This window comes from Chamaea fasciata, unplaced genomic scaffold, assembly GCF_029207755.1.
Source record: "Chamaea fasciata isolate MVZ Bird 193981 ecotype frontalis unplaced genomic scaffold, bChaFas1.0.hap1 SCAF_1, whole genome shotgun sequence".
NCBI lineage: Eukaryota > Metazoa > Chordata > Aves > Passeriformes > Sylviidae > Chamaea > Chamaea fasciata.
Window position 1 is genome coordinate 25,869,395 of NW_027094086.1, and position 22,399 is coordinate 25,891,793.

The following is a 22,399-nucleotide window of genomic DNA, read 5'->3' on the forward strand; positions in this document are numbered from 1 at the left end:
CTGCAGTCACTGCTAGGGGCTCAAGCAACCCTGGCAGTATAGCTGAGAGCACTCTTTTGTTCATGTTTTATGATTTAGAGCTTTTCAAATCCAGTTTCCCAGACAGCTGAATTTACTAGCTTTGATTTTTTTTTTTTTTTAAAAATTTAGTATTTAAGAGTTGTGGGTCACTTTCAGCTCAGAATATTCTAGGATTCCAACTTGAGGGTGCCTAGTAGGTGATCTAGTTTGGTTTGTAAGTTTATCGTTTATAGTTTGGTAGTTTGGTTTCAGCTACTGTCCAGTTGATGAAAAGCCTGCACATTAGTGCACCTGAGCTTCTGCTGTTTGAGTAAGAAGTTAGGCTTGCATTAAAAAGCTTAGACATACAAACCCCTTAACCATTGAATTGTAACACCAAATTCATGTAACAAGTCCTATTCATTCTGAAGTCTTCCTTCCATTTTAACTTATTTTTGGCATGATTTTCACCTCAGGATATTAGAGGTAATGTGCTTGTTGGCTTACTGGTTTGGCCTTCTGTTACTGAAGTTTCTGAGGTAGATGATAAAGGACATGATTACATGATTCAATAAACTTGAATGTCCAATAAATTACACCAGTATCTGCCTTATCCCTGGAGCTAGTGCATTAACTTCACCTGGCATTTTCTTTTTGGTCTAGAACATACTGTTGTAGGCTAACCCCATTAGGCAGCTATGCCCCATGCAGCCACTCACACATTCTCCCCCAGCAGCATGAGAGAATTATAGAATCAGAAAAGATGGGAAGAAAGATGCTCATGGGTTGGGGCATTTTTATAGGTAAAGCAAAAGCCGTGAGCACAGGCAAGGGCAATCAGCTTTGCATTCTGCAGTTCAGAAATCTTGCTGTGTGCTGTATTTTTACTGTGCAGCTTGTGCCCTCTGGTTTCAACCATTCATTTTTGGGAGAGCTTGTGTGGTGCTGATTTCCTTTAGAAGGTTAAAAACAGTTCAGTAAATCAGGTTTCTTTCATCTGCCACATTCACGGTCTGCAAGTATACCCACCTTTTTGACAAAACTATGCTCTTCACCTTAAAAATACATCTAAGCAGAAACTTCAGATCTTTTTTCTTGCATTTTTTGTGTGTAATGCGGTTTGAGGGTTTGTTTGGGATGCTTTTTTTGTAACATTTATTACCTTTGTTCACACTGCTTACAGGAAGGAGATGCACACAATATATAAACCAAATATACTTTTTATTAGCAAGGTTCTTCACATACAGTCTTGCATTCAGCAGCTTAGCTGATGAAAACAGTTCAAAGCAGATTGAATTACTCCATGTACTACTAAAACCATGGATGGGTGCTGTATCCCTGCATGAAAATAGGTTTAATTTTCAGTTTAACTCACACTAATTTCAGCTGACTTCCCATTTTCTACGTCAGCTGGGGAAGCCACAGGTTTTTGTGGTTTTTTTGAGAAGACTACCACGATACTCACTGTTGAAGTGTGAGTGCTATTTCTGTCCATTCACACCTCTGAGTCTGTCCTTTTCTCTCCTACCCTTCCTCCCCCACCTTCTCCCAGAATGGTGGCAGTTGTGCGTCAGGTCTGACCTCTCCTTTGTCAGTGCACCAGTTGCTAAGTGCAGAAAGTGTGTTTGCAGTCAGCTTGAGTTCCTCCATCCAGCCACCTCCCCCATCAACTTCCTCTGCAATGCCAAGTCCCCTTCCTTGCCTTCATTCTTGATGCGTGATATGCTCAATTCCACATTAATCCCTAACTGAGACAGTACTGAAGCTTCTACTGTAGCCCTACCTCTAACCCACTCACCCATCTTGCTCCAGTCCACGTTATGCAAATTTCTCAGTCTGTATTTTTCCTGTCTCTCCCTCTCCCACAAAACTGGAGGGAGTCTTGCACCCTCTCCTCTTGCTCTTTCCCATTTCTTGAATCAATCCTCAGTCACATTTGGCCACATCTGATTTGAGTCACAAATTCACAAACTGATTTTTGATTTTTAAATTCCAGTTGTGTTCAGGTTGTTTCAGTATCTCCTTAGAACTCAAGCCCAATGTGCCAAAAAATGAAGCTTCTTCCTTTACCATTATTCCTCCCTCTTCTTCTTGCCATCTTTGATCACCATCACCACATTCCAATGAGATAGTTATAAAAATGCTACACAGTATCAGATATCCCTGACTAGAAACTCTATCTACCACTTGCTTTAGCGCTCTGCCCCTACTGCTCTGCTGCAGGTTTTACTACTGGAATCTCTGTCAGTCATTGGTTTCAGCACCAGATCCATGCAGAACACCACCTTCTCCCTCATTCTGAACACTGCAACTCTCTGAATGCCTTCTCCTCTGCAGTCTGATCTTTCATTTGAATTCCCTACTTCTCAAAATCAAAGTAAGTGACTTCCAGGTGACACTATTTTAATTTTTTTTGCCTTCACTCTATAATCAGTCTTCACACATTAATATAAAACAAGCCTAGCATGCAAACCTCAGGAATATTTATCACCTAATCAAAAGCGACGCTTTGCTCACAGAAAATGTTCTGTATGTTTACATTGCTCATCTTAAAAAAAAAAAAAAAGTATGATGCAAGCATACTCCAGCGAAAGATGAAAACAGGCACTGCCACACACAAAAAAATGATATTTACACAGTATCTCCAAGACCAGGTGCGTTGTGGGTGAACAAACATATAGGTAGATGAATATAATACTTTATGGAATTTCAGACTGGAATTCCAGCATACAAAGTCTAACAGAAATGGGCAAGGTCAGAGTATTGACTCAGTAAATTGGGCCAGGGAGATGTAAGGTAGCAGGATCAGTTCTTTAACAAAAGCTCACTGTTCACATAGCAGCTGGTCCTAGCATCCAAACTGATGAAAGATATTTGTATATCTACTTAAAAAACAACCTAAAAATGCCAGGATTCTACAGTATTTTGTGAATACATAGCAAACCTAGTTCTTAATTTTCTTTATGGTGGCATGTAAGACTACAGAGGGCGTCTAGGGACATAAAGCCGAATTTTTATTGAAGCATCCACTGTAGGCTGGTACTTGCACATTGCCAGTGATCTCAGAATAAAGAGAGGAAGGAGGAAGGTGCAAATTAGAGTTACTTAGTCTCCAGAACAAGTTGTTTCCTGGTTTTGATGACTACTGATTACACCTAGGTTTTAAGAGTTGGTTTATGATGCCCTGAAAGTACAAAATTATCAGTTAGAAAATGACCGAACATGCAGACAGGTATAATATGGACTCAAGTTCAAAGTGTGCTTGAGCTGAAATGTTCTAGTATCTACAAAGACAAAACCATCTTTAAAACAGCACTTAGATTCACTGTAGCTACTAAACAACACTAGAAATGCTTTTTCCCCTGCCCATAATTCTTTTTCCTTACATCAAATTCATTGACCACAAGATTCTCCATGTAATTCGAGCTTCAAAGATAAATTAAATTGAAACTCCCAGTGTACCATATTCCCCAAAATACACTCTGTTTCAGAAAAAGACCTGTTTATAATTCCTCACTTTAGGGGTACAAACCTGATGTCGCCAAAACCATTCTCTTTCTGTCAAAGATGCTTCAATTTCCATCCTTTCTGCTAAGCAAAATCAACTGTTACACTTCTTTCAAACAAAACAAAACTTCTTTCAGGTTGGGCAAGGGGAAATGGGGGAACAGTTGTACAAAAAGCTCTCACATCCATTGAATGCTCTTGTCTTGCTCCCACCCTAAAATAAGAATCCAAAAATTATGACAGAACATTGTTATTGCAAGGTTCTAATGCATTTTCTAAATGAAGATGTAGCAGTATAAACCTTTGGGCATTTTTCTGTCCCTGACTTACTCAAAGTTAAATCATTAGTATAGGGACAGTAATAAAATCAGCTGCCTTTTAAGGCATATGTGTGCTACCTCTTTCTGTTTAGAAATGTCTGGGAGCACTGGACAGCCCAGATCCTGCTATTACATGAAGATACCTGCTTGCTTTTCAGAAGTTGAAAATCTGGGAGCAGAGTAACAAAGCCTGATCTCTTGGCACACCACTTTGCTGATGCAGTCCTACAGCTCAGCCAGCAAAGACAGTTTCTCACACACGTTGCATTGAGTTAATGGCCAGTTACAAAGACCCAGCAGGGTGTAGGATGAACAGAGCAGAGCTGTTATCACAGACTCAGGAGGATGGGACACCCCCAGCCTACTGACGAGCTGCTCAGAGGCAGCACCCACCCACCTGCACGTCATGCTGCCCATGTTCTTCACAGCTCTCCTCCCATCAGCCCTCACTGTCAGCACTTGTCAGCAGCCAAGACTCACGACAAGTTTCCAAATTTTACTCCCTTTCATTCTCTTTTAAGAGCATTTGGCCTAAAAATGGCCTTTTCTTTCAGCTGGGTAGGCAGGTCAGGCCTGTCTCAAAGCTGAGGTTTTAGTTTGATTTCCTCCAGCTTTGAGTAAATAACTCTGGATTTCTGGCTCTAGCCTTCTTTTCAGTTCTTGAGCTGTGAGAGAGAGAAGCTACAGCCACCTCTTTCTACAAAATTAGTATTTTTCATTATGCAAATATCACTCTGAAATAATTTAAAAGAAGTAGCCTATGTCCACCAGGCCAGACGTAAAATACAAGAATGCCCCACCAGTTCCCTAAGTGCTTGAGGACTAGGGACCTGGGGCTGTGGGATACACTTTGATGTCCCTCCCTTTCTCAGTGTACAACCACGGTTTCTGGGAGCCACTCTTTTCATGCAGTCACTGGCAAGCCCAGGCTTCTAGTCCAAGACAAAGCACTTTCCTAAGAGACAAGAGACTGATGGTGGTGTCATCACTCTCTCTGGATTACTTGCAGGAATGATTCCCGCATTTACTCAACTGAGTGAAACTTAGGCTTAATCCTTTGTGAAAAAAGTTTTAAGTACAATTCAATCAGAAGAGGCACTGGAAAGAGGCAGATTGTTAGGAAAAATCTAGTAGGAGAAATCTTGCTCCCAGTTCAGCATCTGGATACTACTTGAAATACTCTTAGCAATAATTTAACTAGGAGACACATTCACAGCATTAAGAACCAAATCCAAACGTAAAAGCTGTTTTTCCACTTGCCTATTAGAAAATACACAGTATGGGTTAACAGAGCTTTACAAATTCTGTAAATCCAAAGTAACGTACTTCAGCTAAAAATTATGTTCTTCCTGTCTGCATTTTCATGATAAATCTTAAGTATCCTTTTAAAATCCACAATGTTTAAAAGTTAATCCTTTGCAATGAAAGAAGGGCTGAAAGAAAGTCTCCCTTTCTGCAAATTATTATATTACACAGGAAATTCAAATGCTTGTGTTTTTGGTTTTTTTTTAATCTGAGAAACAAGGTGTTTCCCCAAAAGACAATTATTCATTGTGAACATCTAATTCACAATAAATGGTATGTAGGTAAAACAACCTTAAGGCGAAGCACAAACTTTTCTATCACCTAGTTCCTCAAAATACTAAATAGGAGAGAAACAGAAATTTCTCTTAAAATCAGAAAGGCAAAAATGATAAAGTCTCACTACAACTTTAAATCTAGCAATCCCTAGAAGACACAAGATGATCTTTTAGCAAAGCTTTGGTTGAAAAAGGCTTTTAAACTGGCTTAATAAACATGACCACTGAGATTTCTCTTTTATCTCAAAAATACTGGCAAGACTGATGGGAAAAAAAAAGCAGTAAAACCTCAAGGTGCTGTAAGGTTTCAGTGAAAGATATTTGTGTAATAGTAGGTCAAAGATCTCTGCTACAAAATTGTCACTACAACACACAGAGCTTGTGAGTAGCTGCAGCAGCAGAGGCTAGGAAAGGGGCTGAAGATTTTTTCCCCTTTTTGCAAAATAACTGCTGAGTAATTTTTTTGTTTTTTGCTGGCATTTCGAATGACTCCTATGGCAAATGAAAAAGCAGTAACATGCCATATGTTGTATTTGGACATTTATATTGGTACAAAACTGTAGGAATTTAATCACAGTGCAGATGTATTCCCAATAACTTAACTGCAATAAAGTTCTATAATCAAGTATTTAGCACTTATAGCAGTTAAAATTATTAGGTACCACAGGTTTAGAATTGGTTTCTATATACACAGTTTCTGCCAGAGAAGGCAAATTGTAGAATGTCAATTAAAATCTGAAGAAAAGAAGCCTAGATTTTAGTGGAATTTAAATCAGCTCAATATCTGTATAAAAAAGTATCTTAACTAGTATTGACAATGCATGGCTAAAGCCTACCATGTGGGCAATGCAGAAATTGATAGAAATGTTCCTTTGTTTGTGTTTATGCTGTTAAGTGGCTCTAGACAGAAATTTTTTATTAGTAGTAGCATAATTTCATAACTTATTTTGGACTTCCATTGAAAATAGTAATTTTAATCCGTGCATCCTTTACCTTTTCAACTTCTATGTCCAAAGTCTGAGTAACTTACTCAAATGCATAAAGACCTGCAGTAGCCACAGAACCCTGTAATTCAGTAGGCACAGAAAACAGGCATTTGTTGAATATAGCTATCTACCACTTATGGAAGTTAAGACAGCTGAGAAACCAGCAACCACTAGCAGCTTCACAAAGCCTAACTTACTTTTTAAAATCCATTGAAGTTCTAATATGGAGATTCTTAATCATGCAAACAGAATACTTGAAACTAACACAGCATTCTTTAACACAAAAAAATCCCCAAATGGAAAAAAAATCTTTTTCATCACACTGGACCTGAATTAAAATATTTTGTAAAAGAACACTTAAAAACAATCATTTTTGTCTATTGAGAGTTCTGGGAGTCCACTTTCCTAACTTAAACTATGAGTGTATTTAGGTAAACTACTGTAAAACCCAGCAAATAAAATCTAGGTCTTACATCATGGTGCAGAAAGATGAAATTTAGATTCAGAGGTAGGTACAAGTCTGTCTTTCATTAGAAGTTTTAAGATTTAAAGGAACTATTGCATGTTTGTTTTGAGATTGGTTTATTTTTTAGCTGGCTGTAAGATATATAAGCCTTTCCTAAGTTTCAAAAACTGCAGGCTAAAATATTTTACTATCATGTGCTGCTCTAGAAAAAAAAAAAAAAAAAAGAACCAATTTTTTGTCAAATGGGAGATGAGAATATCTATCACCCACCCCACCTTCATCAGCCAAGTGATCCCATTCAGTCTTCCTGAGCTTGGAAGCATAAACCCCTTAATTTTCTCATGTACCTAATTTTTCAGTAGTCTACTGGATATTCATGATATTGACACTGTAATAAGAGCACTTAGATCAGTACTTTATTGTTTATGTTAATGAATATTCTCAGAAATGTACAGATCACTGTAGGGGAACATCTCATGTTAGTCTTTGTGCACTCACCCAACTCTAGGCATAGTGTGAAGAAACATTAATGGATTGTGTCAAATTGTTAAAGGTTAAATGGGAATGCTTATTCTTTTATTCCAATTACCAGGATAATTGAAAACTGTTGAGGAATACTTCTTGCTTACAGAAGTCCTTCTTATAGTAGAACTCATTTTACTAAGTGCTCATTCCAGGTATTACTGTGGCAAATAAATAAAATCCTTCTTTCAAGCAGAAGGCTCCAAATTTGCTTCGGGACAAAGAATCACTTTGTACTAAACAAGCTTTCTGCTTTTAGAAGTTATTTCAATTTCATGGTAACAGTATTTTTGTCACATTTGACACTAAAATGTAAAGCCACTCTGGTAGGCATTGCCTTTCACAGACGAAGTCTGCTCTTGTAGTTGAGCAAGAGATGACAGACAGGCAGGCCAAGATAAGTTAGTCTCATTTTCTGTTTATCTGGAAGCAGTTCCAGTTGATATCAGTTGAAATAGCAGATCAATTTTTTTTTCTATTTTTAAAGAGTGAAGTATCGTAATATCAGCATCCTTTACCAAGCAATACAAGCGCAGGTTACTTGTACACAACAGAAATGGGACTGCTATCAACTTTTGCTGCCAGTGAGTTTTCTGTTAAGACTACATCTGTAATCCTGGATGTGAGGGTTTCTAATGTCTCCTTTATGGTACCCCATCACCTCCTCCATCCCCACTTTCAATCAATTCATGTTTCTTCTTTCGTCTTATTGCCAAGCATCGTGCAATGCCCAGTGCACCTCCTTTTAAAAACCGTACAAAGTTGTCTCCCACCAGAGGCCCTAAAGCGAAGAGGTTGGCTTCTTTAGTGCATTCATAAGTGTATGGATCAATCTCTATAGGATTCCCCTTGCATGTGATGGGCTGATTAGAGTGATGACCTATGCTATGGCCTTGGTCCTTTAAAAAGAAAAGATTTGGGTGAGAACCTATCAGAACTAAGGCTACAGAAAACTTCAAAATTTTCTTCAGTCCAGAGGCACTCTGAAGAACACATTTCATTTCAGGCTTGAAGGAAAGTACATTGTGTTCAGGGAAACTGGTGTAAGCAGAATGTTGATTAGCGTCCACAGTATGAGACTGAGTGCACATCATATGATAGACCTTATGGTATTCCGGGTAAAGCTTTTTAGGTAACTGTTTGAAAATGAGGCTTGTGTCGGTAACTCTTCTACGAAACACATGGACTACCGGGATGTTATTGTTACAGGCACATAGTACTGCATCAGCTGCTGTCAGTCCAGCACCCACAATCAACACTGGGTCTGCCTTCCCACGGAACTTCCCTTTGCTGATTGCGGCTCCAAAGTCAGACATGGAATGGAGGACAAAAGGAAAGTCTTCTCCTTCAACTTGCAGGCGGCCAGGAGAATCAAAGGTTCCAGTTGCAAGAGCCACGTTCTCAGCAAAGAGGCAGAAGGGCACATGAGAACCATCTGTTGCTCTCTGATAACCTCTGACTTCCCAGTTTCTCTTAATAAGTGATTTCTGTCCATCTTCCATTTCCAAATGCTGTGTTGAAATATCTTCATTTTGTTGACTTCTACCTTCATCATCCTTCTCTCGGTAAAGCCTGGACACTGATGTTATGTAAACATTGTCTCTGAAATTCTTTTGGAGGCCCATGACTTTGACATAGTGTTTATAATAACAAGCTATTTCCTCTGGCATTACTCGATCACTCTTTATATTTCTGAAAGAAAATTGAATGATTCCAGTTAATAAATAGACCTTATTGGTAAATTGAATATCAGATATGACAGACCACATGACAGGTCAAATTTATGAGGACTGAATCTTCTCAGTGTAAATGACACTGAGTTCAGCATTTTTAAAGGCATTTGATTTATTTGTTCTCTTGTTTCCTGATACACAAGACCAGCTAACTCTTTTAATATACTTTAAAGTCTTTATACAATGTAAATTGCTATGGTGATTAACAAGTTAGGTGTAACCAAGCTCTGGAGTACCACAGCAGCTCAATATGTTTTACAAAGTTGAACATCACAACTATCAACAATACAGTATTGGCTGAACTTGAACCCAGTGAGAATACACTTACTTATGATCTAATTAATTACATGTCCTAGTTTAATATCAAGTGCTAATTTTGAAACTCTAGGTTCAATATGTTACTGGAACCAAGCATTCATTATACTTTACAAAAGACCGGTCCCTTGGGCACAGTTAAGTTCACTAAGTATCAAATGAAGTTGTTCCATGTCACATCAATGAGCAAAGCAAACATGACACAGAGTGTTAATGCAACTATGTAAACAGGACTGTGAGGTGCAAGTGTTCAATAAAAAACATTTTTGCACTGCAACCCTGCTATTATATCTGTGCTTTTCTCCTGATTATTGCAGTCTCATTTATAAGAAAAATAGCTGATAGTGTAATTATTTGGGACAGTTGCACAAATTTTGCTGCTTCTTTAGAAGTAAGCTCTAGGAAGAAGGCAAAACAAACTGTAGTGAACATCAGGATTGCCGCTAAATTGCACTTAAAATTATATTCAGGCTACTGATTACTACCTTCTCTTAGACTAACAAGATAATAGCACATGTTCTTTTAAATGCTCAAGTTACTACTCTGAAAATCCTCATGAGATACTGGAAGAGAATAATGTGACAGTGTGACACCTCTTCCAAGGAAACTTAGGAAACTATTCCGCATAACTAGAATTTTACATTATCATCAATCCTTTCAAATGAGCTTGTTTAATTGTAGTATAAAAGGTCAGCATTTCTGGTTTTAGCATTGTTGAAAACTATAATACATAGCTTCAGATAATAAGCAGCTTATGGGATTTCAGTTAATAAGGAGGCAAGATTGCTGTGGTTATCTAAGAAAAGTATTAAAGAACAAAACTACAGTTTCCTCACTTCAAGGGTTGTCCTGAAATGAGTAACAGTTTGCCCTTAAAGACATATGCTCAAGTAACTTTACTTCTTCTTTTCCCATACATGTTACAAACCCAGCTTCCTTTAATTTTGCTAGAACAAAGTAAAAAAAATTAAAATTTTAGAAAAAGCTCATGTAGAGTGTCCCTAGGTTCATCTGCTGACGGGCCTTTATGAACTGAAGTAAAACCAGCAAGCTTGCACAAGAGTAACTTTTCTTCTCAAGTTTTTTCAAGAAACTTATTGCTACAAATTAACACTGAAATACTGAATTATTCTCTTAAAATTAAAATTCATAGATTTCAGATGCTGCAGTTTTGCCTGTAAAAGCAAATGCTGAAATATATAATAATCCTGAATGGCAAAAAAGCTGGTGTGCACAGCAACTTCAGCTGCAGTGTTGAAAGAGGAACTTGCAATACTTCCTTCAGTGGATTTGAAATTCCTTCCTCCATCTTCCCTCACCTCTGACCAGAACTGCTTTCAGTAAGTGCCTCTTTCTGAAATGCTGGTGGAACACATTGCTGCCTCTACATTTGCCTTCAGTGCACTCACAAGCAATTATTCTGCCTGACCATTGTCCAGTGTTTTTTTCTATCAGAATACACACAGCAGAAGAATTTCCAGGGCTATCAGGCAATTTAATAAACTAAACAAGAAGCCCTCCTGTGAACAGTTAAGTTTGAGTATTTTCCAGTTATCTGGATTTTTAGAGCCACTAGGATTTCCAAATAGATTCTGCAGTGTCTTTACCTGCGTTTGCTAGCTGCCCACTCCTTGAAGCTGAGGCCAGGCAATTCCATCCAGTCTCCAAAACTGATGGTGAGCATTGAGCCCTCCATGGACTGTAGAGAAAACATGAGCAGACACATTTCAAATTCACGCAAAAACCAGTGAAACACTTCTCACTGTACTCATTTAGAGCAACAAAATACCAAAACACAACATAAAAACCAGGACATTACATTAAGAACTGAAGAACTATTTCTGTGTTAGATAATAAGCAACCACCTGAGCTAATAAAGAATAAGGTGAAGAGAGAGCATGTGAAAGGGTAACTAAAAGCAAGTTATTTAAAATACAAAAGAGGAATAAAAACATGTGAAAGCAGAATTATATAAAGACACCAAGATTTAAGATTTTGTATGAAAGCACCTGGAAGCAATGCAGACAAGAAAAAAAAAGTTATAGAAAATACTCTTCATTATAATTCATTAAATGTAAACTAACAAAAATCCTAGTAATATAAGACAGCACTCATGGTCACAAACACCCAAGGAAAGGGCAACTTCTTTCTTCCTTTCTCATATCCCCCACTTACTTGGGCTTTGGTAATGAGCAGTTGAAACTGCAACTGCCACTACCATCTAAAACAGCCCTAGAGTAAGGCAGTAAGAAAAAACCCAAAACACAGATTTCCCAAGTTACCTTAGGAGCCAGATGAAATTTTTACTCACATGCCAAGCCCCTCCAGGTGGTCCTTTTCCGAGCACTATGTGGGGAATATAATTATGTTGTTCTAACTTCCAGTGCAGAACAGGTGGGTAGTCATAGCCAAAGTCAGCATCAGGGTGAAGCAGTGTATCAAAAAGCACTGCAACTGGGTTTGAGGAGCGTCCTTCCAAGCCTTCTGATAGGTACTCCAGATCCTGAAGGATGACAAAGTTTGAAAAATGTTGGTGCAACTTTGAATGTTCAACATGTTATTCTGATGGACAGAAGTTGAATTGCAACAGAAAACACAATTAATTCAAGCTGCATTTTAGGTAAAGGTATTTAATGTAGATATTCAATCAAAACACTTCTCAGAAATAACTGCTATGATTCACTTCTTTGTAACTCTGAATAATATATCTCTCATTTAAAAATTACATGTTAATAACAGTAATTCTGGGGCAAGTCAATATTTGGTATTCATTGTAGAACAAGAAATATGTGGAAAAATAGAGATCAGAGCAACTTAGTAGCATTTATATTTATAGACAGCAGACTGCTTTTAACAAAAGACTGCTAATATTTCTAGGAGCCCCATTTTGATCAAGCAAAATTGGAATCTAAAAACATTAAGTTTTAAACATCAAGTAGAAAAGGCTCTTTTGACAGGTCTTAGCTAGTTCCAACACTAACGTATTATATCTTAAAATAATGGAGATAATATAAGCATTCTTTTTAAAAAGTAAAATTAGGATTATATTACACAGCAATTAGTATTGAGAAAACATTCTACAACTTTGTAAAATGTTTACATTTCAGCATCCATTAACCAGTCTTGTTCTAAAAATTGCAATAATTGCAAAAAGTATGCAATAGCAAATTATGAAGAGAAAATAGAGATTTGAAGAAAGAGCTGGACATAAGACCAATTTTTGCTGAAAAAGTAAGTAGCAAGCTTAGCTTGCTAATTAGGCAAAATATCAGGGGGTCAGGAAAAGATGAAGAACATGAAACATCTGTAGCCAAAACGTAGGCAACTTTCTCTCCTACAAAAGAAAAAGACCTTGAGACCTAGGGTAAACATTACATGCAAATAGCACAGCACTGAAACAAAAACACCCTCCAAAATCCAAAGCCAAACAACCCCCTATTTACCCTCTACAAACATAAATCCATGTTTGTATTTCAAATAAATCAGTCACAAAGGCAATACAGTGATAGCGTTGTCAGTAATCCCTCAGGAGTACAGTGAGGTCAGTGGAAAACAGTGTTAACATGACAAACCAACAGACAAGTGGAAAGAAAAATGCTGGAGAAGATTTAACTAATCAAATCAGACAGAAAAATTGGATGTATATATGGGGAACAACTACAGCACAAGAGCTGAACAACACAACAATACAACACAAACACTGAAGGATGCATACTGTTCCAAAAAGAAAAATGGATTGTGTTTATAGATGATATACATTCCCAGTATAACTAAAAATGAAATCTTAGTAAGAATTGTAGTATTTAAGACTATTTTTACTTGAACTACATGTATTTTATGTATGTTTGTAGCATGGGTTCCTTGGTGATAGTGCCCAAACATCCCAGGACATGACAACTGGAATTCCTGCATCAGCCACTGACCAAGTCATACTTTAGACACTCCTGGCAAGTAGTAAGAACACAACAAAGAGCAGACTGTAAAACCAAAAAACACCACAAACTAAAAGCCTTCAAGAACCACAAACTACACTACACAGTCCAAATTTGGATCTAATGGTCATGAGTTGATTCTATTTAAATTAACAGAATAACAAAATAACTTATTAATGCACTAACGCTTGCAGTAGGAAAAGAGCTAGACAAGATGGCAACCAAAGCTTACCTGATCAACAATGGAAAGATGTCGAGCTTCCTCTAATTTTGTATGTAGGATGGGGTTTGGGTGTATAGCTTCAGGAGACAAATATGGCCTGTACCCAGACAGCAGGTAAGAAAGGCAAATTCCTGAAGGTCCATTTCCTATTAAAGAAAAAATTCACTGCTTTAGTAAAAATGTTTATTATCTATAGTATGTTAATCACTAAATACACTACAACAAAATAATACTGACGGAGTATAATGCCAGGCTCTCTTGGTTCAAAGCAGCATATAAAAACTTTGCAGTAAAATAAAGCTTTTTTGTGGGACCGTCCTCCTAATTAACAGAACAAAATTTTTTTCAGTAAAGGGAAACAAACATGCGAGTTTTACACCAGGAAGCAAAATGCATATAAAGAAGTTCCCAAATTTAGTATGTCAATTTCACTATCCTTGTGTGAAAATGGCCTGACAGATAATGGTCTGCCTGTCAGTCACAGTTACAGCTGAATACTACTGCGATCTTACAACTTTGAATTCCCATTGGCACAGAGCAGACAGACAATCTGGATTGTATGCTCTTCACGTCTGTCCACAAAATAAAAGGAAGAATGAGACAAGCAGAAAGCTGAAGACTGAAAGTCAGAAAAGAAGTTACAGACACAGCAAAACAGCAACATAAAAGCTAAGTGAACACAGACCTCCTGCAGGTAAGTCGCAAAGTACAAGAAACTCATGTAAGACCTCATTCATTGTTCAGGAAGAATATCAAGTCAAACACTTTTACCAGCTTTGTAGCATTTTCAATTTGTATACATGTATTGCTGCAATTTTAATAGACACTTATTTTTAAAATGTTATTAAAGGTATGAGATAGATGGGACCAAAACATTACCATAAGGTAAACATTTCTATTTATTTGACTAGTATTAAACAAAGTAGGGGACCATATTTATCACATGCAAATACAGAAGTAACATTTATGTTGCAAAGTCAGACATCAAAGGTCACGGAAAACTAAATCAGAAAAGTGCATACTATGATACAAAATTTAAATATGTGGCTGTGTATTGTTATTTCTACAGCTCCTCATTTAGTGAATGAAAAGCACAGTGTTCTCCTAATGAACTGCTAGTCAGTACTTTGTTTGCACACATGGTATTTAGCATGCTCTATGCAAATTCTGGGTATCAGTTACTAATATATAATACTTTAATATAGCAGGCATTGTTGGATGTTTGCTTTTCTAACCATTTCATCTCTAGATGTCAAGAGTTCACAGGTCATTTACTCTTCCCCATCACCTATGCATACACATCATTTTCACACATTATTTTCACCTGTTAACAATCTCACTTCTCCAATGCCTGTCTCTTCTCCCTTTTCTGATTCCTCAGACTTAAATATCCTCCATTACTTCGCTGAGGCCCTGTTTATTCCCAGTCTCTTCATACATTGGATCTTTCTCCTCTTTCACCAGGCTATACTCACCGGTGACAGAATATCCCATACTTTTATTACAATGCTGTGCACATAGACTGGTGACAGCCATAGGCTACAAGAAAATCATCTGAAGAATCTAAAGACAATGAAAAAGTTCTTCCTTACTGTCACACTGTTCTGCCCTCCCACAAACAGGTCAACATAAGAAGGTAGCTGGTTATGCTTCAGTCCAGGAATTTAAAGCTTGAAGAAGATGCAAGCCCCTCCTGTCACCCATTTGCAATGTGATAGATGTGAGAGAGAACTGTAGCAATACAGACAAACTATTCATAACAATAGCACATGAAATTATGAAAACACTTTAATCATACCAGTAGTTCACAAGCATTTCTGTGGCTGACTAAATACTTAACTGTTTCTAGAATTATAACTTGAATGCAGTAAAGAATTTTTATCTTTTTACAATTGCACAGCTAGCTTTATTTTCCTGCTGGGGTATAAACAAAGCTTGTCTACAAGGGAAAGAGGAAAATGTGTGCCATAGCCAAGGATGACATACTACAGATCATTCCTACTGGATAAGGCTAAAAGAATTAAATGGGTAATAAATGTTGCCCAAACAAAGACTGGCAAAGGCCAAGGAGATTACTGAGGATGGGATGGATGGGTTATGTCTAGGGCATAAAGGGATCACTTCACCAGGATCCATCCTCACACCACTGCCAACTTTAACCAGCCTCACTTCTCTCGGAATGGAAATTTGTTGAGATGAAGTATGCTCTGGTGGCCAAGAGGACCAACAGCATCCTGGCCTGTATCAGGAATGGTGTGGCCAGCAGGAGCAGGGAGGTCACTCTTCCCCTCTACTGGGCACTGGTGAGGCCACACCTCGAGTGCTGTGTCCAGTTCTGTCCCTCAAGTCTAGGAAGGACATTGAGATGCTTGAGCACGTCCAGAGGAGGCAACAAGGCTGGTGAGGGGCTTGGAACACAAACCCTGCGAAGAAAGACTGAGGGAGCTGGGGTTGTTTAGCCTGGAGAAAAGGAGACTCAGAGGTGACCTTATCATTCTCTACAACTTCCTGCAGGGTGGCTGTAGCCAGGTGGGGGTTGGTCTCTTTCTCCAGGCAGCAACTGACAGAACGAGAGGACACAGTCTTAAGCTGTGCCAAGGGAAATAAAGGTTGGATATTAGGAAAAAGTTTTTTACAGAAAGGGTGATACAGTACTGGAATGGTCTGCCCGGGGAGGTGGTAGAGTCACCATCCCTGGATGTGTTTAAGGAAAGACTGGATGTGGTACTTGGTGCCATGGTTTAGTTGAGGTGTTAGGGCTGGGTTGGACTCAACAATCTTGATGGTCTCTTCCAACCTAGTTATTCTTTGATGTTAAGGTGAATTAGTGCTACTAAGCTCCCTGAACATCTCTGGGACCATCCAGAGAGCTGATCCAAACCCAGTTCCTATTCTTTAAGCAGACTGAATCCAAGGGAGGAAATTTCTTGAGGATATGCTGTCAAGAACACACAGGATGAAGGTTCAGCTGCAAGGTCTGCATTTAGACTTGCTATGATTTTCTCAGGAAATTCTTGGGAAAAAGAGAAAAAATCTTTTTGAATTGACAAATTTATACTGAAGGTTTTTGTTCTTAATTTACACACAGTGCCTCCAATAAGACCTCTGACTGCAATTACTATTACAGACTTTAGTTGTACAATCAGTATAATCAAAATCCCCATGGCCTTGTTCATTTAAGGAGTGGTTAGAAGTTTGAATATCAGCAAAATCTTCTCTTGATCAACAGCAGACTATAGTAGAGTCACCTTTACATTATATGTCTAAATTTAAAGCAAATATTCAAGTATCATAACAGCCTTGTTATTTGAATGAGAAGTGATAACATTTGACATAGTAATGATCAAAAACAGTGCAGAAGATGAAAATGTTTAGCACAGAACATGCTCTAAAACTTTAAGAGTTTCAGCATGAAATTGTTCAACACCAATGGAATGTATCTGTTTCTTCCCAACACAGGTACTGCACAGAAATTATTAAACCAGTGGAGAGTGTGTTCATATATGGGGGGGTGGGGGGGAGGGATGACAACTATTTTTATACTCCTCTACTACATTATCAAGTCATTTTAGATCCCTTTGAAGGTTCCTCAGTGATAACAGGCTCTCAATGGAGAAGATCAGCTTGCAAAGTGTCTCAAATATATCTGTGAAGAAGCAATTGGATGATGGAGACGCAGTCAAGGCAGCTGTGTTTGGTGTCAGCACCTAGAAAGGTGCTCTAGACAAAGTAAGTATTGAGCACAGGTATTTGCATAACACATATTTGCAAAACTAAGCAGTGGAAACTGAGTCATAAACCATATGACAAACCTATACTAAGGCTGACAAAATGCCAGGACACCGTTGCCTTCAACTGTGACGCAGAACTCATCAAGTGATTCACGTCTGTCACATACACGTCAGTCTGCTACACGAGCACTATTTTAAACTATCATAAAGAGAGCTTTGAGAACAGGCACTGTACAAACACCAGTCTTTCAAAGTTGTGGAGACTTACTATGAACACAATTATGTTGCAATATCAATCTCCAAAATCTCTGCTTGTTTGCAGGTAGGTACTTGTTTTAGTCCCAACAGCTTTGGACTAGATTATTGAAAACCTTCTTTACTTCAAATCTTTTCTTTATCCTCTCATGAAGTCATGGCAATAATGAGCTGGTGACCAGCTGTTGTTGAAGCACCTTGGCCCAATACACATTATCCTGGCATTCTCAATAAAGTTGTGTACCTATGGAGCCTCCTCTCTCTATTATTTTGTCATTTTACAAGTACAAGCCCTTAACTGTTCAGTCAAGACTACAGTTTATTATTTTAAACTAGCCAAATTGAATTGGATTCATTTTGGAAAAGAAGGGAGAATACTTAGACATTAGTGATGGATGCAAAGAGAAAAAGGCAACTAATGAGAGATTAGCACCTAACCAACACAGAGCACAGACTTTACATTATGCTTTTCACTCTCCCATGTGACCCCACAGATCTCTACTGGTGTACCATCGACAACCTCCATGCATACAGAAATAGACATATCACATTAATCAAACCCTATGTTATCAACACTAGAATCAATACAGTTCTGCTGTTTATACTCCCATATCTGCTGCCAAACAACGCTGCTCATTTTTTCAAAGCACAATTTGAATTCAAATGGACTCCAACAAGTATCTTAATATAATATAATGTTACTGTTGTTAATTATAACAACTGTATCACTCTAATAAACATCTTCATTGTAAGGGTCCTAAGCACTAGTTATTTAATGACAAAATTATTTCATGCAGCAGGTCTATAAACGCAATGGCAGTGACAGTGAATCTTTAAAAAAGTGAAAAAACTCACCTATTATTACTACAGGCAGAGTAAGAAGGGAGTCCCCAGGCAGAACAGTTTCTTCAATTAAAGGCATTCTTTTAATCTTCCTCCCAAGGCTGTCACCAAAGTACTGAACAAAGGAATTCAAAAGCTGTCCTTCAGTTTCAGTGCCGCTGTAAGTTCTAATTAAGAAGGACAGATGGGAGAAAACTAAAATGAAACAGTGAACTGTTGTCAGAACAGTCTCTTCAAAAACAGTTGCTTTTGATGTTTTACCTTAAGAGCTACGAAACTGGCAATATTGAGACCAAAATAGATATGTTTTATCCAATCTACACGATTTTACTCTTCAGCACAGCTTTTCTAACGGAAGATTTTTTTAAAAGTCGACTTTCTCCTAGCAAGTCTACAGAAGCATAACAAAAAGGCACAGATGGCTCTGCAGAAGTGCAGGTTTCTAATCTCAGTTTATACAAAGCTAAAGTATAACCACAAGCATTATTTTGATCCCACACACAGTAGAACTCATTCCTCATTATCCTTATCAAGTGAGGAGATACACAGTGCCTAGCCAATTAACAACATTAAGGCCAGACAAAGCCTGAAGGAGCAGCTCAGCTATAACAGCAGTGTTCATATCCCTTCCTGCTGGCTGAGCAGCACACAGGACTTTACCTCAACAAATTTCCATTCAGAGGGAAGTGAGACTGGTTAAAGTTGGCAGTGGTGTGAGGATGGATCCTTGTGAAGTGATCCCTTTAAGCCCTAGACACAACCCATCCTACCACTGTTAACAGTTTTTACAGAAGGAATTGCCATGTAGTCAGGTCAGCTCCTGCACAGCAGACTGCTTTCACCACTAACCACTTTCCTAGATTTCTCAGCTCTTTCTCTGAAGAATACACCGAAGTTTCTCTTGTAACTCTTCACTGCCTAGATGTGCTTCTAGAATACAAAGACTTGTCTTATCATGTTTTCTGTTTAATTATTTAGAAGTCCTTTCGGAAACCTTTCCAGGTCATTGAAGAAGCACACAAACTATCCGTCTATAGAAACACAGAGTCAAAAATAGTTTGTTACTGCAGTTATTTTGTCAAGTCTTTTGTAAAGTAAGGACAACCAATTTTTAATTAAAAATACCCCTAACACAGGGGGATATTTTTTTTAGAAAAATTTCTAGAAATTTTTCTCTTTATAAACATTGTTAATTATCAATAATAAATAAAAGTACTCTCATCTATTTTCTAAGATTTGGTGCATCTTAAAGCTATTCTAGTGTTTCAGATATTATTTTCTACACAAAACTGTAAGATGCTGATCCAATTCCCAGAGCCTTCAAGAAGCCACGTACACTATGTACTGCCTCAACTACCACAGCACCCAAGATTCTGTTTCAAAAGCCTTTCCTCAATGGGGAAGCCTGAGGTAAACTGGAGACAGAGGGGGCAGTGACAACAGCAGTAGCACATTCTGTAACAAATCTCCCTACTGGCATTGTTAAAAAGGGTGTAGAGCTATTCTGAGGTTACATTTCTTTTTCAAAGTACTTGATACCACTATTTCCTGCAGTACAACATGAAAAAAATAAAAACAAACAAATTACTTGCCTACTGTTTGATCACAGTTACACATTAGCTCTTGCAGACACCTAACACCCAAACAGCAGAAGTTATATGAAGATGAGCAGAGAGAGGGTATCTAATTATCATATTGATTTTTTCATCTCTGCTTTTAGAACAGAGCAGGTAGACTGTTTTATTTTCCAGCCTTTGCTCAAAGTTGACTAAGGCTACCTTATGTTTTGCAAAAGAGAGGCTTAAGGGGAGCATACACGCTTTAATGTAGGTTTATAATACTCACTGTGCTTGATGGAACATAAAACCAAAAGAAACATTTCAAAATTTCTTTTAAGAGATATAGGCACAATGCTATAGGCTTCAAAAGAATTTTTTATCAATAAAAATGATGGTTCTGTGTAGCTTCGTGTATCACAAACTACCAAACTGGTGATTTTGCACAGGAACATTTGCACACAATGTGCAGTTTCTTGTTCTTTGCACAGGAACACCTGCATACAAAATGCAGTGAATACGAAGCACGGTTGGCAGCAGCACGTTCTTCCTTTGTAAAAACATCATACCAGAACCCAGCGAGATCTGAAGTTAGGGGCCACCACCTTCCTAACCTCTGAACAATACCGAAAGCCACCAAGTACCAGCAGTTTTTATCTTGATAAAACTCACAGTAGACAGCTTTGCAGTGGTAGGGACTTGGCGCAATTACCTATGGCTCTAGTCCTGCAGACATCCAAGTGGGCACAAGGTGAGTCAGTTCCAACACTAGTGCCTAATTTATCTTATACTGGTCACCCAAATAAACTGGGGGATTACATTCTGTCAATCGCCCAGATTCTAAACACGTAGAAACATGTGCATCCACGGTTTTGCTCTTAATTTTTTTAAAAATCTCATGAAGAGAAAAAAACGCATCATACACGTAACAGTTTTTCTCCCGTTTGAAAAAGCTAATAATAATTTGATAACAACTCGTAATTTGCTGCAGGTTATTAAAATAAATGGTACCTTTTCCAGGTACCCATTTTGAAAGATGCTAGAATACACTGCGTGCTTTCAGAAAAAAAAAAAAAAAAAAAAAGGAAAGAAAGAAACGGACTGTGGTGGGCGGTTAACAGAAAACTCGTTATATAAAAGGAATCTGAATTTGGTCTCAAGCTGACACTTGCAGAAGAGAATTTACCGCTGACAGGCTGCTGGATTTCGTTCAGGTGAGCGGGCGGAGCGGCGCCCCTCGGGGCCGGCATCCGGGGCGCTGCAGCGCTGCGAACCCCAGAGCGACACGGAGCATCGGCGGATGCGGGCTGCCCCCGGCCCGGCTGCACCTCGCCGCTGCCCAAGGTCACGGCGCGCCCGCCCGGGCCCCGCCGCCGCCATCCCTTCCCCGGCGGGGCCGTGCGGGACCGGGCAGCGCCGCGCTCGCCGCCGCAGCCCCGCGGAGGCCGCGGCCCCGCCGGTGTTCCCCGCGCCGCCCCCGCCCGCCGCCCCGCGGCCCGGCTGCCGCGCCGCCCCACCGCCGCCTCACCTGAAGTGACCGGCCAGCGAGCAGCGGCAGCACCACACGGGCATGGGGAGCGCCGGCGGGGCCCAGCGATGAGGCTGCCGGGGGACACCGCACGCCGGCTCCCGCTCCTCCTCCTGTCGCCGCTACAGTGGGGCCCGTGCCGCACGGTCCCTCCTCCTCGCTCACATGCGGCACTGGGTCATGCGGGAGGAGGAGCCGCCGCCAGCACCGGTGGGGAGGAGGGACCAGCGGGCTGAGCAGAGAGGAGGAGAGGAGAGAAGCGGAGGGAAGCGGAGCGGGAAGGAGCGTGTTCCTTCCTCCTGCCGGCGCTGCCGCGGCCCCGCGCCACCGCTCCCGCAGGAGGATGCGGGCTGCGCCGTCTCCCCCGGGGAGGGGCGGGCTCCCCGGCCTGGCCCGGGCGCGGGGCGGGGGGAAGGCGGTGCAGTGGCAGCTCCGCGGCCCCGTGAGGGGGCTGCCGTCCCTGAGGGGACTCGCACTGCGCTGCGGGGCCGCCGCGGGAGGGTCCGGGCCCGCAGTCCTGCTGTGCCCCCTCAGGAACGGCAGCCCCCTCACGGGGCCCTGGGTTTCTCGTGAGACGCACATGGAGAAATTGACAGAAATCAGACAATTAAAATTTTTTCGACGCACCTTTTGACTAACAGCCACCTATTCGGGAGCAAAGCTTCGTATATGATCAGTTAGTTGCTTTGAATGGTGTCTTATCATAAATATTTTGCAGGAGCGGTTATGTGGGGAGAAAGCATTCCTTCCCTAGTCACACCCACCTCAGTGACTTCGGTTGGCAGGACCTCAGGAGGTCATCCAGTCCAACCCCTGCCCAGGCAGGGCACCCTGAGCCAGCTGCCCAAAACCAAGGCCAGGTGAGCTTTGAGTATCTCCCAAGGATGGAGAATTTATGACCT

General features: G+C 39.8%; 2 protein-coding genes across 3 annotated transcripts in view; one reads left to right on the plus strand and one right to left on the minus strand.

The window, feature by feature from the left end:
• Window positions 1–8,680, plus strand: part of NBN (nibrin) — a 32,710-nt gene extending 24,030 nt beyond the window's left edge. The window contains exon 17 of the transcript XR_010720031.1: window positions 8,591–8,680. The gene's annotated coding sequence lies outside the window, so the exon portion shown is untranslated. The remainder of the gene's footprint in view (window positions 1–8,590) is intronic.
• Window positions 901–22,329, minus strand: OSGIN2 (oxidative stress induced growth inhibitor family member 2). 2 transcript variants are annotated; one of them, XM_066179098.1, is made up of 6 exons: window positions 21,498–21,672; window positions 18,426–18,580; window positions 13,594–13,730; window positions 11,741–11,932; window positions 11,037–11,128; window positions 901–9,073 (listed from the first exon to the last, which is right to left on the minus strand). In XM_066179098.1, the coding sequence occupies exons 1-6, from the start codon at window positions 21,539–21,541 to the stop codon at window positions 8,026–8,028; spliced, it is 1,668 nt and encodes a 555-aa protein (XP_066035195.1). In that variant the 5' UTR covers window positions 21,542–21,672; the 3' UTR covers window positions 901–8,025. The 2 variants fall into 2 exon arrangements, with proteins under 2 accessions (XP_066035195.1, XP_066035203.1); XM_066179106.1 differs by lacking the exon at window positions 21,498–21,672 and adding an exon at window positions 22,262–22,329 and having other exon boundaries at window positions 902–9,073.
• Window positions 22,330–22,399: the final 70 nt, after the last annotated feature.

Bases quoted from the DNA above. Each gene is read 5' to 3' on its own strand.
- OSGIN2 (XM_066179098.1), bottom strand. From the start codon at position 21,541: ATGCCCGTGTGGTGCTGCCGCTGCTCGCTGGCCGGTCACTTCAG. The intron at 11,129-11,740 runs GTGAGTAAAAAT...TTTTCTCTACAG, and splicing joins CACCTGGAGGGGCTTGGCAT to TCCATGGAGGGCTCAATGCT. The intron at 9,074-11,036 runs GTAAAGACACTG...ATTTTCTTTCAG, and splicing joins TGGGCAGCTAGCAAACGCAG to AAATATAAAGAGTGATCGAG.